The 27,437-nt window shown below is 47.3% G+C and overlaps 2 protein-coding genes across 2 annotated transcripts; both read left to right on the top strand.

Moving 5' to 3' along the window:
• The first annotated feature begins 1,465 nt into the window (after window positions 1-1,465).
• Window positions 1,466-14,655, top strand: GPKOW (G-patch domain and KOW motifs). Its single transcript, XM_081895099.1, has 11 exons — window positions 1,466-1,809; window positions 3,199-3,344; window positions 4,301-4,440; window positions 4,541-4,647; window positions 6,175-6,385; window positions 7,648-7,780; window positions 7,995-8,130; window positions 9,664-9,823; window positions 10,347-10,416; window positions 11,041-11,126; window positions 13,443-14,655. The coding sequence occupies exons 1-11, from the start codon at window positions 1,481-1,483 to the stop codon at window positions 13,572-13,574; spliced, it is 1,650 nt and encodes a 549-aa protein (XP_081751225.1). The 5' UTR covers window positions 1,466-1,480; the 3' UTR covers window positions 13,575-14,655.
• A 3,013-nt stretch (window positions 14,656-17,668) lies between these two features.
• WDR45 (WD repeat domain 45) lies at window positions 17,669-25,943 on the top strand. Its single transcript, XM_081894629.1, has 10 exons — window positions 17,669-17,821; window positions 18,384-18,458; window positions 18,558-18,662; window positions 19,287-19,392; window positions 20,256-20,350; window positions 20,496-20,575; window positions 22,084-22,292; window positions 24,423-24,524; window positions 24,606-24,751; window positions 25,435-25,943. Exons 1-10 carry the CDS (start codon window positions 17,773-17,775, stop codon window positions 25,542-25,544), a joined length of 1,077 nt encoding a protein of 358 aa, XP_081750755.1. The 5' UTR covers window positions 17,669-17,772; the 3' UTR covers window positions 25,545-25,943.
• Window positions 25,944-27,437: the final 1,494 nt, after the last annotated feature.

The raw sequence follows: 27,437 nt of genomic DNA, 5'->3' as shown, positions 1-27,437 counted from the left end.
GACTGCGTAGCAATCCCTCTTGCTGTTCTGGCTTCTGAGATTCAGAATATTTTTTTCTTGTTTTGATCCTTCAAAAACTAGGTGCGTCTTGTGGTCTGGTGTGTCTTATAGAGCGAAAAATACGGTATTATGAGTTCAGACCGTTTAGGGGTTTAGCAGAGAATAAGCATCCGCTTGAAATTCATCTCTCAAAACTGGATAGCTAAGTTGTTCCAAGTGCGGTGTAGATAACACCAAGGTTGCTGGTTTGATCCCCATACAAACAGCCGCTTAAATTCCTGCATCGGACTAGATGATCCTCAGGATCCCTTCCAACTCTACAATTCTATGAAAATGCATTCTGCACTTTTTTATTGCACTTGTGAAACCCTGGAGAGCTGCTGCCATTCAGAGTAGATGGTTCAAGGGTCTGACTCAATACATGGCAGCTTCCTAAGCCCGTTATTAGTTCCTAATTCTTCTTGTATCCCAGGACTGGGTGCTGGCACCGTGAGAGGGTTCCCAGGTGGAGACTTAACTTAACCTCAGCTTCTTGTTGCAAAGCGACCACAAACGGAAAATGAAGCTGTAAACCAGTTTTGAATCCGCAGCACTTCAGAATGAAGGCTTGTGAATGATTTGCTACTCTATACCAAAATAATTAAATCTTTCTAGGGGGGAAAAAAATTCCCTTGGGCAGAGAAACGTGGTGTGGTGTGTCAAGGTGTGTGTGTGGAAGACTCCATCCCAGTTTTCTCCTTGACATTCCACATTTCTGTGTGCAGGGTGAGCCCATCATGCGAGTCCGCACATGCAGCGTGGAAATGGTGCAAGCCAGAAACAAGTCCCCACTCCACCCTACCCAGCTTCCTATAAATCTTAGATCTGAGAGACGCTGTTGGTATGGAAAGGCAGACAGGCAGGATTCATACTAACGGAACCGCCCTGTGACCTAAATCTAATAAATAAACAAGCTCTCTACAGCTGCTTAGCGTCGTAACAGGGAGAAACCAACAGGTGAAGAAGGCTCTTCCCTCTACAGAAATGCAACCGATGGAACAGAGCTTCATCTGTTGAATGTCTGCCTGTCCCACCAACTTCAGAGAGCACGGAGTCCCAAAGGAGGCCTAGACTGGCTACCCCAAAACGCGCCGTCCTTTCCCCATGGAGATATAAATCCCATATATACCGGAAGCCAGTCGCCCGCTGAAAACGGCCCGCGGTGGTTGTTTTTCACATGCCGGAAATGGATGGCCAATGCAGGGATCTGTAACTATGCCCCGCACCACGCATGCGCAAAGAGTATTACAGTAAACGAGTTGCCGCTCGCTCGTCTGCGTCAGTATAGCGCATGCGCAGTTTGGATGCCTTGCGAGCCTCCCGGATGACTGCGCTTGCGCAGTGTCTTCTGGCTGTCGCAAGGAAACACGGGAGTTGTAGTGTTTTGCTTTATTCTTTCTCTGAATTGAGGGAGTAGAGAAGCCCTCTGCCGCGCTGCCCCATGGGAGTTATAGTTATTCCTCCCCCCGTCCCGCTTGCTCTCCCACGGAGACGGGAGGGGCCCAGAAACTCCGTCTCCCATGATGCCCAGCGGGCGACGCAAGTGACGCCAAAGGTACGCGAGGGAGGGAAGGAGCGACGAGGAAGCGAAGGGAAAATGGCGGACGGGGCCGAGAAGCCAGCGGGGGCGCAAGCTGCCCCGGTGTCGTTCGGCTTCACGCGGACAACCGGGCGGAGGCGGTTTCTTTTCGTGACGGGGCAGGATGGCGGCGGCGAAGCGAAGCAGGAGCCTGATTTCCTCTCCGCCATTGAGGGGCGCGAGTTGCAAAGGTAGTTGGAGGAGGCGGCGGCGGGGGTCGTCTGCGCGGCGCCTCAGTCGCTCGCTTGAGCGGCTGGTTTAGGCTGCGCCTTGCCAGGCCGCGCCTGTCCCTGGCGGGCTCGGTGGTGCCGCTTCTGGCGTGGCTGAGGAGAGAGAGAGACGGGGAGGGGGAGATATCCCCGCATGCAGAAAGCTAGCGTGCCAGGCTCTGCCTTCGCCTTCTCTCCGAGGTGGCAGAGGGGATGTCACAGGGCTTTGGATTGTTGTTTTTTAGAGTGTTGGTTCTCAGGTCGCCCCCCTCTGGGTTACACTTTAAGATGAAAAATTTGCTTGCAGCACACCGATTTTTTATTAATAATACACTGGGAAACAAAAAGCAACAACTCCCAGCCCTTGATCGGGGTGGGAATTCTGCCTGTCTCTTCCCTGTCCATACTCATGTTACTTAGCTATCCTTGATCCTTGGTCATGATGGCTGAGGCTGACAGGAAGCCCACAAACATCTGGAGAGCCACAGGTTGCCAATCTGTTGCAGATGCTGCACAAAACACTTGCATCCCAATGTGTGATCTGTACTTTCCACCACAATACAAATACAGAGATGGGTTCTCCTGTGAACTTAAATTCTTCACCTTGGCAGTGGAGAGAAGGGTGACATGGGATCGTGATGCAAGTGAAAGGTATACAGTATTTTTTGTAGTGTTAGTTGCTGGTCATATCAGCAACTGACAGTAGATGCATTTCTTACCCGTATTACTGTTTTTGTCAGTCATTTGCAGGGTCAGTAACCTTTATTCCACCACCCCCTTAAGTTCCTCTGCAGTGCATGTGAAGGGATTTGAAAAAGTTTGTGCCCTTCTGCAGTTGTTGTTGTGGTCAAAAATTGCTCTCTGTGTGTGTGTGTGTGTGTTTAACACAACAAATTACATGAATGTGTCGGTCAGTGGTGGGGGAACCTCTGGCTGGTGGGCCTTATTAAGCCCACCAGACCTCCCCGTTTGCCCTGAAAGGTTGTTTTGACCAAGCCATGCTCATCTGTCAGTCATCTGATTGCAACAGTGGCTCTACCTGTCCTATGCTAACAGTTTCAAAAGAAAGAATCAGGAGTGCACTCTAAATCATATAATGCCAGGTGATTGACAGGTGACCCCTGCTGACCTCTCAGAGTGTCCTTCAGTGGGTTGGCCCGTATCCTGCTCCCCACCCCAAGGGAAACTACAAATCAGTAGAACAAAAATATGTTTTGTTCAAAGCAGTTTTTGTTTCTCCCACCAAGTATGAGGGCACCAGATGAGTGATGGAATGAAGCTTGTTAGAATTTCACCCCCACTGTACTTTGCTATCTCTCTGTGAGTAGACAAGCCCTGTTGTGGTCTTACTTGGTGTATGCTCCTCTGCAGTGTTCGGCCAGCCCCACAACCGAAAGAGCTTGTCATTCCCCTGATCCAGAAGAACAAATGGAAGAAGCCAGAGGACCCTGCACCACCCCAGGAACAGGATGGGAACAGCTGCGTAGAGGCCCAAGCAGTCAGGGAGCTCATTGAAGGTGAGCACTCCGTACTCCACCTTCTTTAGAATTGCAGCCTTCTCCCATCCTTGAGAACGGGAGCAGAAAACATCAGGTTGGATTTTTTTACCCCATTGGTCATCACAGTAACCAGACAGGCTAGTCACCTCATTCTTAGGCTGTGGAGGCATAAGTGACTCTGAATTGGTAGGAAATGGTCCTTGTCAGTGGAGTTGACAAAAAGCATTTCTGGTCACCATTGCAACATCAAGGTTCAGAAGGCACTCCCAAGGCTGTGAAGCTGAGGTCAGGATTGTTGATCACCATCAGGCTTGCTTACTCCACCTTAGGTGACTGTTGACACTCCTTAAAAATGAAGATTGTAGTACAAATATCCAAATCTTTTGGTTTTTGCAAACAGCTGTACTATATGCTGGACCTTTGTCCTCTCCCACCCCACAGCCAGCCTAGGAAGGACTGCTTGATTCTGAGGTTTCTTGCCTTAGCTCTGCAGTATGTTGCTTATGCTTCAGCTAATTGTTTCGCCATACACAGTAAGGACATTAAATCACGAAATAGAACCTAATTGTTTTTATCATGGTTTGATGAATATCAGTTTGTGGTAACACAGACATTTTCCTTTTTTGTTGGAGGCCCCAGTGTTGTGGAATGCCCTCCCTGCTGAAATATGCAAGGCTGCTTGGTTTTGTCATTCTGCTAGCTCTTCAAGACACACCTGTTTAGACAATCATTCCCCTGAACATGAACCTGTTGATCTAACTGTTTTAATTGAGACTTTTAACTGCTCTAATTGTTAAGCTTTTAAACCAGCTTGTTGTATTTTATATTTTGATAGAATTGTTTTGTGGCACATTTTTATTACGTGTGGATATTTCATAATGGGCTTTCTACTTGTAAAATGTTTAGAAGCCATTTTGGTGTGTGAGCAGTATATAAATGAATAAATAATAACAACTTGATCTCTTTGCATTCAGAATCTAGGAAGTCGCAGGAGCAATGGGAGAGTGGCACCAAGATAGACCCTACACTTTCCATTCCCCTCCTCATGCAGAACCGTGTCCCTGATGGCTACGAAGATGGAGATAAAGTGGATGTCAGCCTCCGTCCAGAATCGGTAATAGTGGTGGTGGGTTTCTGTGGACAACCTTCTGAGCTCCTATTCAGGAGAGTTTAATACTTGTCCTCTTTTTCTTTTCCTCCCCTCACATTGTTAGTCAACTGAGGCAGATTATGAAGAGGTACCAGTAGAAGCCTATGGTCTTGCCATGCTGAAGGGCATGGGCTGGAAAGCAGGCGAGGGCATTGGGAACACCTTCAAGCAGTGAGTCCTTGCTGAGCTATTTGGGGAGTTCCCTCCCTCCCTTAAGTCCCCCCCCCCTTTTTCTTTTTTGTTTGTTACTGTGTTATGTACTTTCGTGTTTTTATATTGTAAACAGCCCTGTGATCCTTGGATGAAGGGTGGTATAGAAATTTAATTAATAATAATAAAACAGAAAAATCTCAAGGAGCTAATGGTCCAGATTATGGCAGTTCACAAATAACTGATGGGAAGGGAGAGGAAGGGGATTGGATGTGCTGAGGTTCAGATAATAATTTAATCTACTCTAGATTTGGACTCCATCCTATTTCTGCATGCTTGTGTGGGCTGCACTGCTGGGACAGTGATAACTGAACATGGTGGACTCCACAAGGACATAAAGCAGGGTGTTTGGAGTGGCCTGCTTTGCAACTGTGAAACTCTCTTCACTTTGCTGGAATGCGCCACAGCATTAATCCTTGCTGAAGCTACTTTTATAATGGCCACAATTAAGCAGGTGGGGAGTAATTTTTAACCCATTTCTAGTATTTTAATAAAAGTTCTGCTCACAGCTTGTATTGAACTAGGGGTTTAGTATCATCTTTAGCATTAAGCCTCTGGTGTGGGCCAGCAGCAGCTTGAACAAGGATGTAGCCGAAAGATTATAGCTGAAAATACAGATACATTAGGGCGCATGCCTTATCTCAATCCAAGGGCAGTTACTAATATATTCCAAGGCAGTTATGAGCTAAATAGTCCCAGTTCTGCACCAAAAAAAGTTCCTGGTAGTGGCCTGTCGCATGTCGCAGACATCATAAAGCACTTTTGTTTAGAAAAAAGCTTCTGCAGGTTAAAGTGACCCAGAGCTGAAGTGAATTTAGCTGCAATCCTAAGAAGGTTGTTGGAGAGAGGCATTCAGAAGGGAAGAAAAGGTGGAGCTGGAACAGTGTTGAGAGAGAGAGAGAGAGAGAGAGAGAGAGAGAGAGAGAGAGAGAGAGAGAGAACCCCAGGAATGGGGAACCTTTGGTCCTCCAGATGTTGTTGGACCTCAACTCCCATTTATCCTCGACCATTGGCCAAGGTGGTTGGGACTGATGGGAGTTGGGGGTCCCTAAAGACTGAGAAGGTCATGGGTTCTCCACCCCTCCTGTAGCCAATTGCTTGGTAGAATTGGCAGCGTTCTGAATTCAAAAGTAAATAATGGTTTTCCCAGCTTAGTGGGTGATGGGCTGTGGTAAACCCTTTGTAAATGCCTCTGGCTTGGCATGCCTAGCCCCACTTGTAGATGCAGCTCTGTAGCATTGCAACCTTTGTTCCCATGGATACTGAAATCTCTCCTTTGAGACACCCCAAATTTGCTTGGCGGAAACTTTCCCCCTTGAGTTGTGACTGTGCCACGATTCAAGTCCACTGCTTCCATGCCCACTTCTGTCCATTATGCAACAGTACAGGGTTGTCTTCTTGTGGGTAGAAATGCTGCCCCAAATTGGACAGAGTCAGTGATGTGTTTCTTTCTCATCCCATCCTGCTCCTCTTCTTGCTCACATTAAGAGACGTGAAGCCTCCGGAGCACCGTCTTCGACCCAAGGGTCTGGGCCTTGGAGCAGACCGCTCAGCAGCCCAGGATTTGCAATCTTCAGCACCCCGGCGACCCCCCAAACCTGGTGAGGAGCCTTCCAAGAGCAAGGATGAGCCATTGGGATTGGTTCCAGGAGGTGCAGTCTACATTGAGGCTGGACCTCACAAGGAGCTGTATGGGAAGGTGAGCTGTTTCTTTCTGCAAACTCCTGCTATTTGTCACTTTGTGCTCAAGTCTGTGTTGACCCGGGGTTTAGTATTCTGCAAGCAAGCAGGAGGGGCTCCTGAGAGAGGCATAAACATTCGCTAGGGAAGGCATATAGCCTCTACCCTGTCTCTCTCCACTCAACTTAATGCTTATACAGCTCAGGACCAGGATACTTGAAAGAGCATCTCTTTATATTCCCAGTCAATCTTACACACTCTCCACAATATAAGAATTGTGGCACCCATCCTTTGGAAAATTATCACCTGTTAAATATTAGCCAGACACCATCTGCATTTTTTTCCCAATTACTGAAGACATTTCTTTTCTAACAAAACCTTTAGGTAGAGATCTTTCCTAGTCTGCTTCTATATTGGAATTGTTTTTAAAACGTTGTAAATAGGGTTTTGTTCTTTGTTTTTTGCTTGTTGTATGCATCCCTGTGCTGCTTTGGGAGGAAGGGTGGAATATAAATAAATATAATAATCATAATTGAATCAGAAGGTGGAGAATGGACCCACCCATAGGGCACCTGTGACCTAAGACTGACTGGATCCTGCCACCTGATACAGCTGGTTTTCCAGGTTTTAACTGCTTCCTTTCTTGGTACCTATTTGCAGGTGGTTGTGGTGGGGACTTGTCAGCTGCCTCGAAGTCTTTGTACTAGTTTGGTGGGGTCAGCCTATTTTGGGTCTTTGAGTTGAGGTTTGCTTTGTAAGTGTTGCAGAAAGACCATACACAGTATAGGTTCTATTCTTTGTTCCTGCTCTACAGGCTACTCAGTGGAAAGAGATAGATTAGATAGATAGATAGATAGATAGCTGAGCTTGGTCTGATATATGAACAAGGACCATAACAAAACTATGCTCTGTTTTCCATATTTGCCTGTCTTTTTCCTACTTTGGGAAGAGAGTACTATTTGTGGGTTGAATCCAACTCCATCTGTTCATGAGCAGAAAGGACTTCCACTTGCACAACACAACTGCCCGTTTATTTCTCTCCACCCACCTCCACAGCCCTCTGTGTGCCCCCCAGATCTGTTCCAGATGATCTGCCAATCCTCCAGAGCAGATTTTGAGGGTCATGCAGGGGAGGGAGGAGCAGAAGGGGAAAACCTGTTATGTAAGTAGAAGTCAACTTTAGCACCCACCCTGTAAATTCTGCATTTTTGTTACACCCAAGGCATTCTGGACATTGTAGTTTTCTGAATGACGTTTTGCTTCCCTCTTGCTCTTCCATAGATTGAAGGCGTAGATGGAGATAATGCTCGTGTCATGGTGAAATTGGCCATTGGTGGGAAAACAGTAACTGTGAGCCAGCATGGAGTCCGACCTGTGACCCAGAAGGAATACGATAAACTAGCCAAAGACCTGAGTAAGTTTTGGCTCCCTTCCCTAATGAGATCACCTAATGTTGCCTTCAGTTCTTCCTTTGTGATCTATTCTGGGGTTTCCCATACAGATTTCTGACATTTGCCTGTGTCTTGCTTTGGGGGCTTGGGTTGCAAATGAGCAGGCAGCTTATGCAGCCTCCTCCTTTCAGTCTGAGCGTCCCCTCAAGTTTGCTGCTTTTGCCCCTCCCACTGCAGGCCGCCTCAGTAAGGCCCACAAAGAGAAGGAGGCAGAACAGAGGAATGGGACCAAGTCCGAATCAGATCACAGAACTTCAGAGGACAAAAAGGAGGAGAAGGAGAGGAAAAGGAAGCACCCACCTGGGGCCGAGAGGTAATGGCATCATTATAGGGTGGGGCATCTGTGCTGCCAGTTCTGGAGAAGCCACTGTACTAGCAGCCTCTTTGCTAGTGACTTAGTCAAGGCTAGATTATCCACAGAACGTCTTTAGGCATCAAGAGGAGCCTCTGCCGGAAGACTGTGCATCTTTTAACTTTGCTTCAAAGACTGCTCAGGTTAACTGACAGCCGTAGAAGCTGACAGTGGACTAGTTTGCAAGTCATGCTAAGTCACAGTAAGAATAAACGTTGGTTTAGCCGTGAACAAGCTGCATGCTGGCATTTGTGGAGAAACAAACTGCAAGTCTTGACTTAGTGTTACGTTTGAACCAGAGCGTGTGGTTTGCTTCTGTCCAACCCAGGAGCCAAGAACAAACCCTGAGAGAGTTCACCCAGCACCTGGTGAGCTTCTTTAGGTAGTGGAAATTATTCCGTTATTCCAACCCCCGGGCTGTGTTTTACTTGATAACAAAGCTTTTCATCTCAATATAATCTGGTACAGTTTAAACCATGGATCTGGAACCTGGGGCTCTCCAGATATTGTTGGACTCCAACACTCTTCTATGCCAGTCAGAGCGGTCAGAGGTGATTGGAGCTATCGTTCTAACAGCTTCTAGAACAGACATCCCCAGCTTGCAGCCCTCCCGATGTTTTGGCCTACAACTCCCATGATCCCTAGCTAACAGGACCAGTGGTTAGGGATGATGGGAATTGTAGTCCAAAACATCTGGAGGGCTGAAGGTTAGGGATGCCTTTTCTAAAATACAAGGAGAGCCCTGCAGGATTAGACTGGTGGCCCATCTAGTGCATCATTCTGTTCTCACAGTAGCCAGCCAGGTGTCTCAGAGGAAATGCGCAAGCAAAACCTAAGTACAGTGGTGCCCCGCAAGACGAATGCCTCGCAAGACGGAAAACCCACTAGACGAAAGGGTTTTCCGTTTTGGAGGTGCTTCGCAAAATGAATTTCCTATGGGCTTGCTTCGCAAGACAAGAATGTCTTGCGAGTTCCTGTGGGGTTCCCCCCCTTTTCCCCAAGCCGCTAAGCCGCTTAACAGCTGATCCGCTAAGCCGCTAAACAGCTGATCCGCTAAGCCGCTAAACAGCTGATCCGCTAAGCCGCTTATCAGCTGATCCGCTAAGCCGCCTAACAGCTGATCTGCTAAGCCGCTTATCAGCTGATCTGCTAAACCGCTTATCAGCTGATCCACTAAGCCCGCTAAGCCGCTAATAGCGCTAATCCGCTAAGCCGCTAATGGGCTTGCTTCCCAAGACAAAAAAACCGCAAGGCGAAGAGACTCGCGGAACGGATTCTTTTCGTCTTGCGAGGGACCACTGTACAAGAGCACTCTTCCCAGCTGCAGTTTTTGGTGACTGATCTTCAGAACATACTGAGCATGGAGGCAGAGCATAGCCATCATGGCTAGCAGCCACTGATCTGGAGGGCCATGGGTTACTTGCCCCTGGTTTTAGCAGCAATCCCTCATGAGTGGCACTAATACTTGACTGCTTCTGTACCTTTTGCTCATAGAGATGACCGTGCTGTGAAGCAGAATAAGGGTGGCGGTGGCAGTAGCAGCAGCAGCAGCAATAGCAATTCCTCTTCCAGATCTTCTCACTGGTTGCGGCGAGACTTGCGGGTCCGCTTTGTGGACAAGCTCTTCAAGGGAGGCAAATACTACAATACCAAGGTATTTCATGGAAGTTCCCTTTTTAACATGGGCCGGTTTTATAGGAGGCCTCACTCAGCCCCCCCCCCACTTGCTGCTGTCCCTTGAAACAGTTGCCAGCGCTGCAGCAGAGCATGTATGCCAAGTCTGCACCCATGCCATCTGTCATTTGGGCCATAGGATGGATTTCCAAAGTTAATTGTCTTGAGGGGGTGGGGGACTCTTCATCCAACGTTGGGCTGCAGCGGGGCTGGGTATTTTTGGAGAGTTGCTTATTTGAAAACAACAACTATATAAAAATGCAGCAATTGCATCAAAACCTTTCTGCACTCCCCCATTAAAAGCTGTGGTGATGCATTCCTGAGAGATGCCCGTGCCACTTCAGAATGTGAACGCTTTCTTCTGTATTGAGGTTAAACTCCCTTTTGATCAGAGTTCCCCACGCACCCAAGACCAAGCCTGTACCTGAGCTCTAATCTAAGAGGCGAAATGGCATGAAATCTTGTGCTGGCTTCTCCCCCCACCCTACCCCACTCCCCTCCAGATGGTAATCGAAGATGTCCTCAAGCCAGACTCATGTGTCTGCCGAACAGAAGAGGGTCGCGTTCTGGATGGTGAGTGTGTTCCTGACTCTTCCTGACTATCCCTGGCTTTCCCTTGGAACCTGAGGCTGTCTTTGTGTAGTTAAACTGCCCTCATATAGTTAAGGTAGAAGAACATTTTCCTATTCTTAAGCAGTAAATAGTAAGGACCAGAGTGCTTAAAAGGCTAGGTGCTTTACCCCACACCATTAGAACCCCAGTTTGTTTTTGGAGCCCCTCCCAAGCGGATCCAGTTTGTCATCTGCAACTTGGAGGGGGAAGGGTAGAAAATACAGGTGGACTCTGCTGCAAAGGGGTCTTCCTACAGGAAAGTGAGAGATCTCTCTCTATGGCAGCCAGAGCCCTAGCTTCAGCCAAGGGTAGCAGGAGGGTCTTAGAATGTGACTTGTAATTAGATGGAGAAACTGTGGGTGACCAGGCTAGTGGCCCACCAAATTGTTGCTACTTCATCTGACCTCTTCTGATGGCTGAAGGAGTAGCCTCTGGGTTAGCTCAGTTGGTAGAGTGTGAGACTCTTAATCTCAGGGTCACATGTTCCAGTCTCACGTTGGGCAAAAGGACTTCTGCATTGCAAGGGGTTGGACTAGATGGCCCTGTGGTCCCTTCCTTCCAACTCTCTGATTCCTCCTTCCACAGGAATTCACGAGTCCATGCTGGAGACAGTTATCCCTCGAAGTGATTCGGACTTGGTCATGGTGGTGCTAGGGGAACAGGCTGGCCGGGTGAGTCACAGATCACAATGGGTGGGGCCTGAGCCATTACCATGGGACAGGTTGGGCCTCTCGTGAAAAGAGCCTGGTATCGATGGCAGAGGAGCAGCAGCGGAGCACTTCTTCCAGGTGCAAGAGAATCCTGAGAGTTGCTGGGGAGGTCTCTGAGCTTCTCTTTATATTGGAATATGAGCTGCTCAATTCTACTCTAAAAAACACACACACATGCAAATTATGCACATGAAGTGAAAGAGATTCAAGGAAGCACTGGACAGAGAATGACACCGGTGGGAGTGGAGGGTGGGGATTATTTGTTGTCCTGGCTTCAGAAACATGTAGCCTACATTCCTGATTCAGCTTCCTGGGTGTAGCTTTTAAGCTAAGGCTTTGCTCAAATGGTCTTCGGTGTCAAGACTCGGCCCACAAATTCCTAACAATAATGTTCCAATGTTAGTCCTACTTGGAGTGGACTCACTGAAATTAATGGACAGCACTAACAGGTCCAGCCATTTCAGTGAATCTGCTCGATGGTTGAATACAACCCAGTGTCTCTGAGCATGTGTAGCGTGCTTTTTCCTCTCTTACCACAGCCACCTCTTGCATGTAAAAATGTCATTCCCCTCTCACTCTACATCCCATGCGTTCAAAGTGTCAAGCAATACTTTAAATTTATTTATTTAAAATGATGTGGGCTTATGTCTTACAGTTATTGCAATAAAGATGATGAAGAAGCTACATAAGTGGGTGCTAGATGTGATTGTTGGAAAGCAATAGCAGTATTTTGAATTTTATCTGCAGACATCTTGGAGAACAGTTGAATGGTTAGGGTTTGTTCATTTTTAATCTAGGGTGAGGAATAGGGGAGGGTGACTTTTCTTCTTTCCTTCCCCACACATTTTCCCGTAAGATAGCTGATATTGCAAAGAAATGAGACACTAAACTAACATTTGTGTCAGTATGCCTTTAAAATATTTATAAAGCTCTGATATTAAAAACAAAACATTCAGAGTGGTTCCAAACAAGAAAACCTAATCCACAATAAAACTAACACAGAAATTCATAACCTGGATTAAAAATGCAGTACACACAGCAGATGGTATGTGCCAGGCCAATATTACTGGGTAGGGAAGGTCTGGGTGATCAGAAGAGGTAATTTATAGTCAGCTTTTCATTAAAATCAATCCCAGAATGGGGTGCAATATACAAGTATATAATACATGATAAAATAAAACAGTATGAAAAACCAGACAGCAATGATAAACCAAATTGGCTTCTGAACACTGTAAGTGTGACAATATTTGTCAACTAACCAAATCCCTGTGTAAATAAAAATGTGCCTACAAAATGCCTAAAGCCCATCAGCAAGGGCAGGGGTGCCGCTATAGAAAATTCCTTCTCACACATCTCCACACCTTGCACAGTCAGCAGGTGTGGTCCTGGTAAGAGGGTGTCTGTAGACTCTCCAAAGACTGGCCTGGTGCATAGGGCTTTATGTCCACATAGGCACCTTGAATGTGGCTTGGTAGCTAATTGGCAGCCAGTGCAGCTCCTGTACACCTGGTGTTGCATGTTCACAGTTAACCACTGTTCTCTCCAACCTTGCTGCCGTGTTGCTGCTTCTGAACCAAGTCTAAAAGCAGCCCTGCACTGCAGCAATCCAGTTGTGAAGTTACAAATGCATGCACTGCTGTGGCTAAGCTGTCCCTGTCCAAGTGACTCCCATAACCAGAGCTGCAAACAGCAGGCAGTGTTCGCTGATAAAGCTCATGCCAATGTTGAAGTCTTAACTTGAAAAGTCAAGGGCAGAAGGGAAAGTGGAGCTAAGCACACATATGCGCATGGTGTGTGATGATATGCAGTGTGCATGGAGAGAGCAGTGCATGCTTGCATCTGTTAGGTAACGGTAAAGGGACCCCTGACCATTAGGTCCAGTCGTAACTGACTCTGGGGTTGCAGCGCTCATCTCGCTTTATTGGTCGAGGGAGCTGGCATACAGCTTCCGGGTCATGTGGCCAGCATGACTAAGCCACTTCTGGCGAACCAGAGCAGCACACGGAAACACCGTTTACCTTCTCGCTGGAGCGGTACCTATTTATCTACTTGCACTTGGCATGCTTTCTAACTGCTAGGTGGGCAGGAGCAGGGACCGAGCAATGGGAGCTCACCCCGTCGCGGGGATTCGAACCGCCGACCTTCTGATCGGCAAGTCCTAGGCTCTGTGGTTTAACCCACAGTGCCACCCACGTCCTGTGCTTGCATCTGTTAAAAAACACCAAAACCCTCTGCAGTCTCAGGCAATGGATTACTCTCTGCTCTCTCTCCACCTAGGTGGGCCGCATTCTTCGTCGAGACAAGGCGCAGAGCCGCGCACTGGTGCAGCTGCAGCAGGAAGATGAGAAGGTCTTGACGCTAGAGTATGATGCTGTCTGTCACTATGTTGGTGGATCAGAGGACGACTGAGCTCCCTCCAGAATACATAACATCTGCAGGACAGAGGAACTCCTAGACTGAAGGGGCAGCCTTGTTTCTTCAGGGCGGGGAGTGGAACGCTGAGCACATTAGAGGACAATGAACAAGACTGCCTCCATGTTTGAGGCAGGTGCTCAAATCACCCCCACAATTTTCTAGAGTGTTTTTTTAAATATATATATATGTGAGCTCTAGGTGTGAGGCTGCTTGCAATGTGCACAGACTTGTTTCAAAACCAATGACAGCACTCTAGAACCTGAGTGTCAAAGATTGCCAAAGGCAAGAACATCCACAGAGAATGAAATCTAGAGCACAGCCAAATAAGTTGCGGGTCAACTCTTGTTCTAGAGCAACAAGCAATTAGGCTGGCCTCAGATCAAAGCAGTCTAGATCTGTCTGATACAGATCCAGGATTCTCGGGGGCTCCTTAAATCAGTAGTACCTTTCGGTATCTCTTTTTGAACTCTAGGCTGTGCTCTAGAGATGGACTACTGCAATTTGTATGATCTACATAGGAGGGAGAGTGGTATTGTGTGTGTCTGTAGGTGAGACAGCTTGCTCTTAAATCTAAAAATGCTTTTGAGCATTCAGGGATGGAATCTAAAATTATGTCTGACTATCCTGGGTTTTCCAGAATGGTGCCTATTGTTGCTGATAGACCTATGCTTACAGTGTCTGTGGGAAAATATCTTCAAGCAATTCATGGGCAGAAGAGAATACACATTGTCTTGTACTAAACTGATGGTCTTTCATGAGGACAAGAGATGAGGCATTTACCCAAAAGAAGGAAGTACACTTATCTTAAAGTCATTCTATAGCAATAGCTTCAGAATGCTGACCTGCACAAACTTGGTCATCTTAACTGGGTGTCTGTGCACTCTCAAGAGTTGTGTAAGTGGTTACCTAAAAGCGGCATGTGGAAAATACATGTCTTCCTAACTTGCTTTCATCTGCTGTGGAAATGAACATGGGAGGACCCAGCTTTCAAATAAACCAACTTCCATGAATTGAGTTACTTTCTTTTTAGTTAAATTGTGCTGTAAGCTGTAAATAAACCTCATATTTTTCCTTCTCTTTGTGTGGTTGGTAGTATGATTCTGAGGACGGGTGCAACTGTCTCTCTGCCATTGTGACCCTTGGTTCCTTGGGCAGATTGCTTTGATGTTGTTGTTGTTGTTTAGTCCGACTCTTCGTGACCCCATGGACCAGAGCACGCCAGGCACTCCTGTCTTCCACTGCCTCCCGCAGTTTAGTCAAACTCATGCTGGTATCTTCGAGAACACTGTCCAACCGTCTCGTCCTCTGTCATCCCCTTCTCCTTGTGCCCTCCATCTTTCCCAACATCAGGGTCTTTTCCAGGGAGTCTTCTCTTCTCATGAGGTGGCCAACGTATTGGAGCCTCAAGCTTCACAATCTGTCCTTCCAGTGAGCCCCCAGGGCTGATTTCCTTCAGAATGGATAGGTTTGATCTTCTTGCAGTCCATGGGACTCTCAAGAGTCTCCTCCAGCACCATAATTCACAAGCATCAATTCTTCGGCAATCAGCCTTCTTTATGGTCCAGCTCTCACTTCCATGCATCACTACTGGGAAAACCATAGCTTTAACTAAACGGACCTTTAGCACCCTGTAATTTGACAGTGGGTTTTAGCCCTCTTTGGCTTTTCCAGAAAATATTTTAATCCGTGGTATCGCTTTACTAGATAATCAGTGTGGTGCTGAGAGAGAACGGGGCCACCACAATGCCCTTAAAGCCTTCATCAGTGCTACGCCATGTGTGTGTGGGAAAAATATCTCGCCTGCAGGCACAATTCCTCCCCACCCCTTCCTCTGCCAGGTTTAATTCTACATGAAGCTAGCTGGGATCATATCCACTCCATTCCACAGTGCAATGGGGCTTTCTCATTACATTGTCCTGGGATAGCCCAAGTACAGCATGAGAAGCTTAATCTCAGGGTCGTGGGTTCGAGCCCCACGTTGGGCATTGCAGGGGGTTGGACTAGATGACCCTAGTGGGTCCTTCCAACCCTATGATTCTAAAATACTGTGTCTACTTTTGGAATCATCCAGCCACTAGCAGACTACGTACTCGCTGCCAGAGCAGCAGTGCTGAAAGGGAGGTTATGCATCTCCTCTTCTGCATCTTAAGCTTCAACTCGAAGCCAAAACCGGCCGGCAACGCCGAAAAGCTCGGAGTTGCCAGTTTTAAAAATGGCCGCTCCGAAGTCTCCCCTATTCCGCTCGCCTTCCTTCCCGTTTCAAAAATGGCCGCCCTATGGCGATACGGCTCCGAAGGTTCCCTCCCTCTTCCCGCGGCCTTTCTTGCAGTTTCCAATATGACTGCTGAGGCTTCAGAGTCCCTTCTGTGTCACGTGATACGGAGCCGCTCTGCGCCTCCTCTCGGTGGCCTGGGCAAAGCTAGCCTGGACGGGCGGCTGGTGTTGACGGCGCGGGGAGCGCGACGTCCATGTAAACAAGGCAGGGGAAGAAGGGGCGCCTCAGGTGAGGAAGGAGGGCAGGGCACGCCGGGCACCTTGGGGGGCAGGAAGAGGTCGAAGGGACGTGCCTGGATCCGAAGTGAGACCCCAGGGGTTTGCGTAATAGGATTTGGGGAGGCAGGAAAAGAGGTTGGGGGGCCCGGCTGTGCCCCGTAAGGTCGGGGCGGGGGGCGGGAAGAGAAGGCACTTTATTATTACCAATTTTATACACACACACACACACACAACTGTGTGTGTATGTGTACGCACACACACACCCCTATGTATTTTTATATATGCGCACCCCACCTTCTTCCCTGACAGGGACTCAAAGTGGTTTACAGATAAAATAAGAACAGCTAAAAACATGGGGAGGGCGACATCATTAAAGACAATTAAATATATAATTGTCTAGATATTCCATTTTCAATGTATATTCATTTATTTATTTAGAGCATTTGTACCTTGGCTCATCAGCCAAAACAGCTCCCAGAGCAGCTTACATGAAATCAAAGCAAGACTACCCACAGGCTTACATTCTAATTAAGAAATAAAAATGCCACACACAGGGAAAAAGGGACAAGGAGGGAAGAGGAAAATAGAAAACTCAAAACTCAGGACCCAATTTCTAGCTTGTCCTTCCCCTATTGAGCAGCTGACATAGTTCAGAGGCACCTGACGGAGCCGGGCTCCAGCAAAGCTCATGCAATGAACCCTGATTCCTATATCTCTTCCTCTCCCTCTGAGGCAGCTTGACGAAATGGCTGCCCCCAGATGACAGTTGAGAGGAGATGAGCCCTGAAGAAGCTGGCCTCTTGCATCAGAGCTAATGGGAAAACTTAGAGATAATTACAATAAAAACTGAATGGCACCAGCCCTGGTGTTCCAAAGTTGGAGGGTATTCCAAATTCTGGGAGCAGCCACCATCGCGAAGGCCCTCTCCTGGGCCTCAGTTGCAGGGGCATTTACAGAGAATTACCTCCCAAGTGGGAAAACGGATCGGAGGAAGCCACAGGTGCAGGTTATGGTACAATAAGACTTGGGGAAAGTGGAAGAATCCGGTAAGGATCCCATTTCAGAGCTGGTTAGCTGGAGGCAGTGAGAGGCAGTACTGGGGATCTGGGGCCACGGGAGGGTGTCATGGAGGTTTTTATGGGCGGTAGAGAGAATCTGAAAAGAAAAACATCTTGTATAAGGAGGGACAAGACTGGCAGTAACCAGCGTCAGAGATTGGGATGTCCCAGGACAATAATAATAATAATACTGTAATAATAATAATAATAATAATAATAATAATAATAATAATAATAATAATATATTTACTGTATATCCCACCCATCTGGCTGGGTTTCTTCAGCCACTCCAGGTGGCTTCCAACAAAAGATTAAAAACACATTAAAACATAAGTCATTAAAAACTTCCCTAAACAGGGCTGCCTTCAGATGTCTTCTAAACATCAGGTAGTTGTTTATTTCTTTGACATCTTGATGACAAGATTTGTAAGCTGGAGGAGCAGGAAACAACGAGAATAACAAATGTAACAGGAAAGTATTGGAGCTGCTTTACATCTCCTTGGCATCGCTCCTCTGTGTTGATTTCTGTTTCTGACTTTCTCCTCTCCCTGTCATGGCAACCGTCATGTTGGGAAACAGTGTGTGGGAGCAGTACCCCCTGTGTTCCTGACCCCACTGAGGGGTGTGCCCACAGGCTCATCATGGCACAGCAACGTGGGGTCAACAGCCTCCGCTTCAACCAAGATCAGAGTAAGTGATCTCCTCCTACTGGATCTCCAGCTTGGGTCCTCCACTGCACTTTTACTAGGAGTCATGAGCTCCCCCAAAACTCAGCCTTTCTTTTTGGAGAACTGAAGGATCTTGGGCCCTGAGGAGACACTGTCAGCCTAACATCTGAGGGCAGAGTGTGCCTCTGACTAAAGCTTTCCATTGTGGTTAACTTCCAAATTGTGAGGTGCTGGGACTCAGGCCTACCTCAAAGCTCTTCTCACAATCCCAAGTGATTGGAAAGTATGCAGTGGTTACCTATGGGTGAAAGAAAAGTCCTTTGTTGCTGCTTGGAGGCTTATAGCTTCATTTGTTTTAGGGCCGGGCCCTAGCATTGACTGCAGGGCTTCATCCTGACTCAGACTAAACTTTCAAATGCTACATTTTCAGTGTGTGTTTATTTCCTTTTGTTTATTTTATATGCTGCTGCTCCCTCCAGCCCCTGCAAAATCAAAATTTAAAAACTCTAAAAGTGGTTTGTGACAATAAAAATATACATACAAAATAGCCAGGCATGTTCAATCCGCTCCTTCTTCCACTGTAGGCTGCTTCTGCTGTGCTATGGAGACGGGGGTTCGGATCTATAATGTGGAGCCTCTCATGGAGAAAGGCCACCTTGGTAAGAAATGGAGGGGCCTGAAAATAGAATTGTGGGGCACCTGTTTCTTCTACACACAGGTGTGTGCCCTAAAAGTACCCCTCTTTTCCCTTCTGCCAGATCATGAACAGGTGGGCAGTGTGGGATTGGTTGAAATGTTACACCGTTCCAATCTCCTTGCTATTGTCGGTGGAGGTGGCAACCCCAAATTCTCTGAGATCTCAGGTATGTATTAAGGGAAAGAAGGGAGGGAGGCTGTCAGAACATAGCGTATTTTTCGCTCTGTAAGACGCATTTCCCCCCTCCTAAAAGTAAGGGGAAATGTGTGTGCGTCTTATGGAGTGAATGCAGGCTGCACAGCTATCGCAGAAGCCAGAACAGTGAGAGGGAGATCTGCACAGCACTCTTTCTCACTGTTCTAGCTTCTGGCTTAGCCGCACGCAGCCTCTTCAGGGGAGTGGGGAGCCTTAATCCCGCTGCCCTGAAGAGGCTGCGCAGCTATCCCAGAAGCCAGCTATCCCTGCGCACTGATCCCTCTTGCTCTTCTGGCTTCGAGGATAGCCACGCAAAGCCTCTTGAGCGCAGCGGGAGCGCTCCTGCCTCTTTGCTCAAGAGGCTTTGCGTTGCTTTCTTGTTTTCCTCCTCTAAAAACTAGGTGCGTCTTATGGTCAGGTGCGTCTTATAGAGCGAAAAATACATTAGCGATCTGGCATAGTTGTGATTTCTGGAGATATATAATTGCTTCACTTCCATCACCTAATACTTATAACCTCCAAAGAGGGGGGAAGTTATCTCCTTGTTGGTTTTCTATGATTTTCTTCTCTCACACCCCCAATGTTTCCTTTGTAGTCTTGATCTGGGATGATGCCCGTGAAGGGAAGGAGGGCAAAGAGAAGCTGGTGCTAGAATTCACCTTCACCAAGCCAGCCCTGGCTGTTCGCATGAGGCATGACAAGTATGTTGAAGAATCATCCTGTTTCACCAGGTTCTGGAGCTGATTTGGGATGGGGTATATGGAGTCATGTTCACAGCAGAGGAAAAATTAGGATATAAATGAAGGCACACTATCTTCATTTCTAGTACTCTTGTGTATGGCGTTTCCAAATCCAGATTTTGCACCCAGGAATGTGTTTAAAACCGAGCTGTCCATATCAACACAGCACAACTAATTGTGTACCGATTGACTGTTGTTTGAAGTGAGTGGACATAACAATTTAACAGCCTTGATGACGATGACAATAAAACAAAAGCATCAGCAAAAAAACAGAAGGATCCAACATAAATCTTGCAATAAAAAAAACAGGACTACAGTAAAATGAACACATGAATGTGTACAGGTTTTTTAAATGCTGTAAATGTGGCAATGAGAGGATGATGTCTGTATAGCCATGCACTATCTGTGCCTCATATTTTCACCACCATCAGGTCTTGGCAACTTTATATGTTTGTGTATTTTTTCCCAAGGGACCTTTTTCTGCCTGTGTTAGGAACAGAAGCATATTTTATTCTGCATGTGCCAATTTTGAGAAAGGGAGAGAGGCATTTAGATTTTTTTGAACGTATATCTGCCGGAATGTAAGCTTGGATCATGGGTTCTCATCTGAGTCCTCCGTGGTAATAAAGAACTGAAGTTTTCCTTTTTTAAAAAATGTGCTCTATAGCCAAAGGAGCAGCTCTGCCATTAATGCAAAGTCAGCTACATCCTTTGCAGAACATTTCTCAGCTATACATGCATGTATAGATGCACATGTGCGGGGAGAGAGTTTAAATTACAATCCATTTAGTTCTGTGCTTTTATTTTGCTCTTCCCACTTCCAGGATCATCATTGTGTTGCGGAATCGAATCTACGTCTACTCCTTCCCAGATAACCCCACCAAGCTCTTTGAGTTTGACACTCGGGAAAACCCCAAAGGTATGAGCCCCATACAGTCTCTCTCCCTCCTGCTATCTTCACCTGAACAGCCCCTTCTTATGTCAGCAGACCCCATCACAGTCCTATTCATGTATGAGAATCGAGCCCAGCTCTGATTGTTGTCTGCTTTTCCCTTGTACCTCAGGACTCTGTGATCTCTGCCCCAGCTTGGAGAAGCAGCTCCTGGTTTTCCCTGGGCATAAATGTGGCAGTTTGCAGCTAGTGGTAAGTGGAGAGGGCAGGAAAGGCAGGCATAGGATAACCATCAACAAACCCATCCTTAGTCAGTGCTAGCTTATTATCACTGTCATTTAACAATTTGGAACTGCCTCTGTTGAGCAGTACCAAGGATCTTTCTAATCACTAAAATAAAACCAACCTGGCTCATCCAGAATCAAAGGCAGTTTATCCCATTCCCATGTAGTACAGGAAAGGTCAAGGGCATTATCATTACTCATCAAGGATTGTATCCAAAGCTGCCAGTGTAATTTTTCTGGTGCAGTACCCTGTATGTACCCCAAAATCTACCCAGGGGACCCGCCAACCCTCTGGCGCTGGTTTTGAGGGCTTTCAGAGGGTTGGAGAGAGTAGGAGAGGAAGAGCACATGGAAGTCCCTTGCCGTTGCAGAAACATGTTGTAGGATGTAAGCTGGCAGGTGGAACTGCAGTTTCCTGGCTCAGTTATTGTATGTTTTTGCTCATTTGCAGATTCTAGTTTTTTATTGATGGATTGTTTATTTTGCTTGGTTAAGCAACCATGTTCACAGATGGATTGTCAAGCAGTCACAGGCAGGGTGTGAACACATCCCTAGTATTGAAACAATTCAGAATTCTGTGTCCTGCATCATAAAAAGCTGTCTGTGTGTGGGTCAAGGTAAACAGTTTGCATATGTATTATATGGGATGAATTGAACAGCTTCCACACATGCCACAGAACGTCTACTGCACTTTTTTAAAAAAGGTAAAGGACCCCTGGATGGTTAAGTCCAGTCAAAGGCAACTATGTGGTGTAGTGCTCATCTTGCTTTCAGGCTGAGGGAGCTGGCTTTTGTTCGTAGTCAGCTTTCCGGGTCATGCAGGCAGCATGACTAAACCACTTCTGGCACAACGGAATACCGTGACAGAAGCCAGAGCGCATGGAAAAGTCGTTCACCTTCCCACTGCAGCAGTACCTATTTGTCTACTTGTGCTGGTGTGCTTTCAAACTGCTAAGTTGGTAGAAGCTGGGACAGAGCAATGGGAGCTCACTCCATCAATGGGATTCGAACCACTGACCTTCTGATCAGCATGCCCAAGAGGCTCAGCGGTTTAGACCACGATGCCACCCACTCCCCTACTGCTCCTCTCTACCTTACTGCACTAGCAGAAGTTGCACAGTGGCTTCCATTGTATTCAGCTTTATTTTACAGGGATGAGTAAAGATCTATGCAGGGCACTGATTGCCTCACTCCCTGGTCAAGGGGGGAAAGGGAGAATGCAAGCATGATGTGGCACATGATCAGTCCTTACAAGCCATAGGGTTGGGGCGGGGGGTGTTCTGTCTGGACCAGCCTCCCATGTCTGTGGCTGTGCTGAAACTTGATATTCCCAGTCAAGTGCTAGTATGTGAATCACTAGTTCATTTAGAATCCCACCTTCCGGCTGCTCAGTCACGTGACTTGGAGCAAGCAAGGCTGCATATTGGATCATGCTGCTGCTTCCTTTGACCAAAAACTATTTTGTCCCCAACTTAGGATCTTTCCAGCACCAAGCCTGGAACCTCCTCTGCCCCCTTCACGATCAACGCCCACCAGAGCGAGATTGCCTGCATCTCTCTCAACCAGCAGGGAACTGTGGTGGCCTCTGCCTCTAAGAAAGGAACCCTCATCCGCCTCTTTGACACCCAGACCAAGGAGAAGCTGGTGGAGCTCAGGAGGGGAACAGATCCAGCTACCTTGTACTGGTGAGAAACGACACACTCCCAGCCATGCATGTTAGGAATACATTCTTCACAAAATAGGTTAATAGTTCCTCGAAATTTTAAAAAAGCGTTCCAGAAGTTTCTTCAGTGTGTGGGAGTGGCACTCCAAGCTTAATTGATGTCAGCTGGAGATGCAATTAAAAGGAGGAAGTTGAGTTCGCAATGTGAGGCACGAGGAAAGCACACATACGCTGTTAGTACGCTTGCTTACAGCTATCTGAAGAAGTGTGCATGCACACGAAAGCTCATACCAGTAACAAACTTAGTTGGTCTCTAAGGTGCTACTGTAAGGAGTTATTTTATTTTGTTTTGACTACGGCAGACCGACACGGCTACCTACCTGCTTACAGCTAGTTTGGATATATGGTGTACTGCTGATACTGTAAGTTTGTGGTATCAGGACTGTTTATTACCAGACTGAAAGTATACCGTGCCGAAGAAAGGAAGAAGGACTGTAAATAGTTTGTAGATGGTAGTAACTAAAAATGCTTGTATAACCAAATAATAATAATAATAATAAGTTATTATTTATACCCCGCCCATCTGGCTGAGTTTCCCCAGCCACTCTGGGCGGCTCCCAATCAAGTGTTAAAAACAATACAGCATTAAATATTAAAAACTTCCCTAAACAGGGCTGCCTTCAGATGTCTTTTAAAGATAGGATAGCTTCTTATTTCCTTCAGATTTGAAGGGAGGGCGTTCCACAGGGCGGGTGCCACTACCGAGAAGGCGCTCTGTCTGGTTCCCTGTAATCTCACTTCTTGTAATGAGGGAACTGTCAGAAGGCCCTCGGCGCTGGATCTCAGTGTCTGGGCTGAACGATGGGGGTGGAGACGCTCCTTCAGGTATACAGGACCGAGGCCGTTCAGGGCTTTAAAGCTCAGCACCAACACTTTGAATTGTGCTCGGAAACGTACTGGGAGCCAATGCAGATCTCTCAGAACCGGTGTTATGTGGTCCCAGTGGCCACTCCCAGTCACCAGTCTAGCTGTCACATTCTGGATTAATTGCAGTTTCCAAGTCACCTTCAAAGGTAGCCCCAAGTAGAGCACATTGCAGTAGTCCAAGCGGGAGACTATGCTTGCATAAAGTAATTCTTGATTGTGCATTTGAGTGTGGCAGAACTGCATGTTGCTGTTGGTCCTCCAATTACAGTTTGCAGATCATTGTCCCAGGTGGTTCACGATCAAAGATGAGCAGAAGGCTTTTTTGGAAGCAAAACAGCTACAGTTATTTTCAGGGATAGGGCCCTGCCAGGTGTTGTTGGAAGCCCCTCAGCCCCCGCCAGCATGGCCCTCGTATTTACGGGACCACCTCTCCTGGTCTGCCCCGCAGAGGACCTTAAGGTCCATGAATAACCATAGTTTAGAGGTCCCGGGCCCTAAGGAAGTCAGACAACCCTCCACCAGGGCCAGGGCCTTCTCAGTGGTGGCTCCGACCTGGTGGAATGCACTTTCCCATGAGACTAGGGCCCTTCAGGATTTAACCTCCTTCCGTCGGGCCTGTAAGGCAGAGCTATTCCGCCTGGCCTTTAATTTGAATTTAGCCTGATCTTTTATTTCCCTTCTCTTCCCTCCCCCTCCCCTTTTATGAAGATAACCCGCTCTGAGACCCCACATCTAATTCTCCCCTGGCCTCCTCGCTGGCCCAAGTAGGACTGATTTAGCCAGCTAGGCCTTGGGATTATCTAATGCTTATTTCCCCTAAATTGATTTCTGAATTTTGAATTTGAATTTTATTGTTATTCATGTTTTTGTGCTGTATTTTATGCTTCTTTTACAATTAAATTGTAAATTTGTAAAATTTACAATTTAAATTTGTTGTTAGCTGCCCCGAGCCCGGTTTTTGAACCGGGAAGGGCGGGGTATAAATAAAAAATAATAAAAATTATTATTATTAGTGGCCAGGTGGGCATGGCAGTCCAGCGACATCGAGGATCATTGGGCAGATAGTTTTGTGGGGCTTTGGGGAGACGCTTTGCAGTGGCGACTCTACTTTTACCTCTCCTGCTCTTTTCGCAGAGAATTCGTCATTGTGCGGATGCAGTGGTGGGGAAGAGATGTTTTATCAGGCGTCCTCACCGATCACCTTAACCTTCTCTTCTCTCCACAGCATTAACTTCAGCCACGACTCTTCATTTCTCTGTGCCTCCAGTGACAAAGGGACCGTCCACATCTTTGCCCTGAAGGATACCCGCCTAAATCGGCGCTCAGCGTACGTAGTTGGTTGACGCGCTCAAGGGGAAAGCGTTGCCGCCTGTACTGTTTTGACCCTCTTCCTTCCCCCCTCTTGCAGGCTGGCCCGTGTGGGGAAGGTCGGGCCCATGATAGGCCAATACGTGGATTCTCAGTGGAGTCTGGCCAGCTTCACGGTGCCAGCGGAGTCTGCCTGCATCTGTGCCTTTGGCAGGAACACCTCCAAGAACGTCAACTCGGTCATTGGTGAGTGGCACTGATGGGTGGCTGTGGGTGACTCTGTTGTATCGGCAGCTTGACAGCTGGCTGCAGAACAGCTGCAGCTGTGCCCCATGGCCGGCCCTAACGTTAGGCATGAGAACACAGCCTGCCTCGGGTGGTGGTTTGGCTGCCACTGAACAGCAACAAATTGCCCGTTGTGGAGTTTATTGTTATAATCTCTTCCCACACTCCCACAGCTTGGCCACAGACATAGGTAAGGTAAAGGTAAAGGGATCCCTGACCATTAGGTCCAGTCACGGACCACTCTGGGGTTGCGGCACTCATCTCGCTTTATTGGCTGAGGGAGCCGGCGTGTGTCCGCAGACAGCTTCCGGGTCATGTGGCCAGCTTCTGGTGAAACAGCACAGCACATAGAAACGCCGTTTACCTTCCTGCCGGAGTGGTACCTATTTATCTACTTGCGCTTTCGAACTGCTAGGTTGGCAGGAGCAGGGACCGAGCAACGGGAGCTCACCCTGTCACGGGGATTCGAACCGCCAACCTTCTGATTGGCAAGTCCTAGGCTCTGTGGTTTAACCCACAGCGCCACCCGCGTCCCACGGACAAGGAGGGAGGCCCAATTTTGAACTTCCTTCCTCGTAAGCTCTCTTTGGATTAATCGTTCCTGCTGTGCCCAGAGTGTCTCAGTTCTGTTTCTCCTCTTGCAGCTATCTGCGTCGATGGAACTTTCCACAAATACGTCTTTACCCCGGACGGCAATTGCAACCGCGAGGCCTTTGACGTCTACCTGGATATATGTGACGATGATGACTTTTGAGCCCAGCTGAGCCCCTGCTATGGGCAGGCAGAAGAAGCTTGCTGGGGAACTGGGGGAGCCTTTGCTTTGGGGCATGTTAAGGACCCAGGCTGGGAAAGTTCTGGTGGGAATCCCACTGGACTTTTATGACGGGGTGGGATAGATCCTCAGAGAACTCTCCTCTCGATGCTGTCACCTCGGGTATCCTGTTCCTGTGCTCCCTTTGCCTGGCTACCCATCCCATGTGGGACCAGTGAGAAGGCTCAGTGGGGTGGAGTGTTTGGGAAGAGAACTTTTCAGAGTCTGCTCAGCCTGGATTTTGGAAGCTGGGGAGGCAGGTTCCCAGCTCTTGTCAGACATTTGGAGGGGACGGGGTGGAGAAGGGGTAGAACTATCATTAAAGTTCAAGTGCAAATGCTTCTCGTTTGCTTTATTGTCATTCTGTAAGGGGTGGAAGACAGAGGCTGAAGAATCCAGACCTAGCCTAGGACTAATAGTCCTCTTGGGGGTCATTCATTTGCATCAGTCAGGAGGGAATGAATAATCACTTTGTGTGGAGGAATGGCAGGGATGAGGGATGTTTGAAAAAATGGTAGGCCACACATAATGAGCCAATGCTATTAGGTGCACCTCCCTGCCCCCTGAACACCCTTTTTCTTCACATGGCTTTCTGTTTTGTGCATTTTGGCTCCAGTAAGTGCAATTTAGCAAGCTCCCACAATGCATCTGATGCAACAGTGTAAGTTCAGAGGAACTTGCTTTATATTCTCTTTCATTCATAGGCAGAAGGCTGGTTAGATCCCTTATCAACAAACTACTACCACATGGGCAGGGAGTTCTTGCTTAAATGTTTGCATCAATTATCTCCTCTTGTACTTCTGAAGTGGTACAATCCAGACAAAGATCCATTCATTATGTTGCTCTTCACACTCTCTACTGGTTATTTTTGGTGCAGTTTTGCATCCAGCTGTTCAAATCCACACAACGGGGTGAGCTCCCGTTGCTCTGTCCTAGTTCCTGCCAACCTAGCAGTTCGAAAGTATACCAGTGCAAGTAGATAAATAGGTACCACTGTGGCGGGAAAGTAAATGGCATTTCCATGTGCTCCGGCTTCTGTCATGGTGTTTGTGCACCAGAAACGATTTAGTCATGCTGGCCACATGACCTGGAAAGCTATCTGCGGACAAATGCCGGCTCCCTCGACCTGAAAGCAGAGATGAGTGCCACACCCCTTAGTTGCCTTTGACTGGACTCAACCATCCAGGGGTCCTTTACCTTTACCTATCATACAGATAATTTGCCATGGCTACAAGTGATCTTGCAAAGCAGTTTTAAAAACTCCAAAACAAATACCTGATTTGGGGGAAATGTAAATATTTTCTGCTGCTCATTTTCAGTGGACTTCCTTTGGTTTTTTGGAAGTAAGTCCTATTGCTTTCAGAGGAACCTGTTTCTTAGGAAGTGTGCAGGCCTGATCCTATGCATGCATACTCCAAAGTACGTCACACTGTGTTCAATGGGGCTTACTCTAAATTAAGAATGCACAGAACCGCAGGTTCCACAAACCTATTGTCTTGCATCTGGTTGGACTGCAACTCCCATCACCCCTGACCACTGGGTCTGGTAGTTAGGGATGATGGGAGGAGTTGTCCAATAACAAGTGTGAGAATAGCTGATAGGCTGTTGAGGAGAATGGGAAATAGAGGGCCTGGGGAAGTCCTGCATCCACAGAAGGGCATCACCCAGTTTGGCAGTCTCTTTGAAATATTTTAATAAATGAAAGAAGATAATTGATATTCACCCAACAACAATTATATATTACACACCCAGACTGAGGTGGAGCCACTTGGGAAAACATGGGAGGGAAAGGGAATAAAATGAATGTTGCAACCTGTAAACATCAACAATGTAGAA

This window comes from Podarcis melisellensis (genome assembly GCF_964234715.1).
Source record: "Podarcis melisellensis genome assembly, chromosome: 17".
Taxonomy (NCBI): domain Eukaryota; kingdom Metazoa; phylum Chordata; class Lepidosauria; order Squamata; family Lacertidae; genus Podarcis; species Podarcis melisellensis.
Note: the sequence above shows the minus strand (reverse complement) of the source record. Positions and strands in the feature narration are given on the sequence as shown.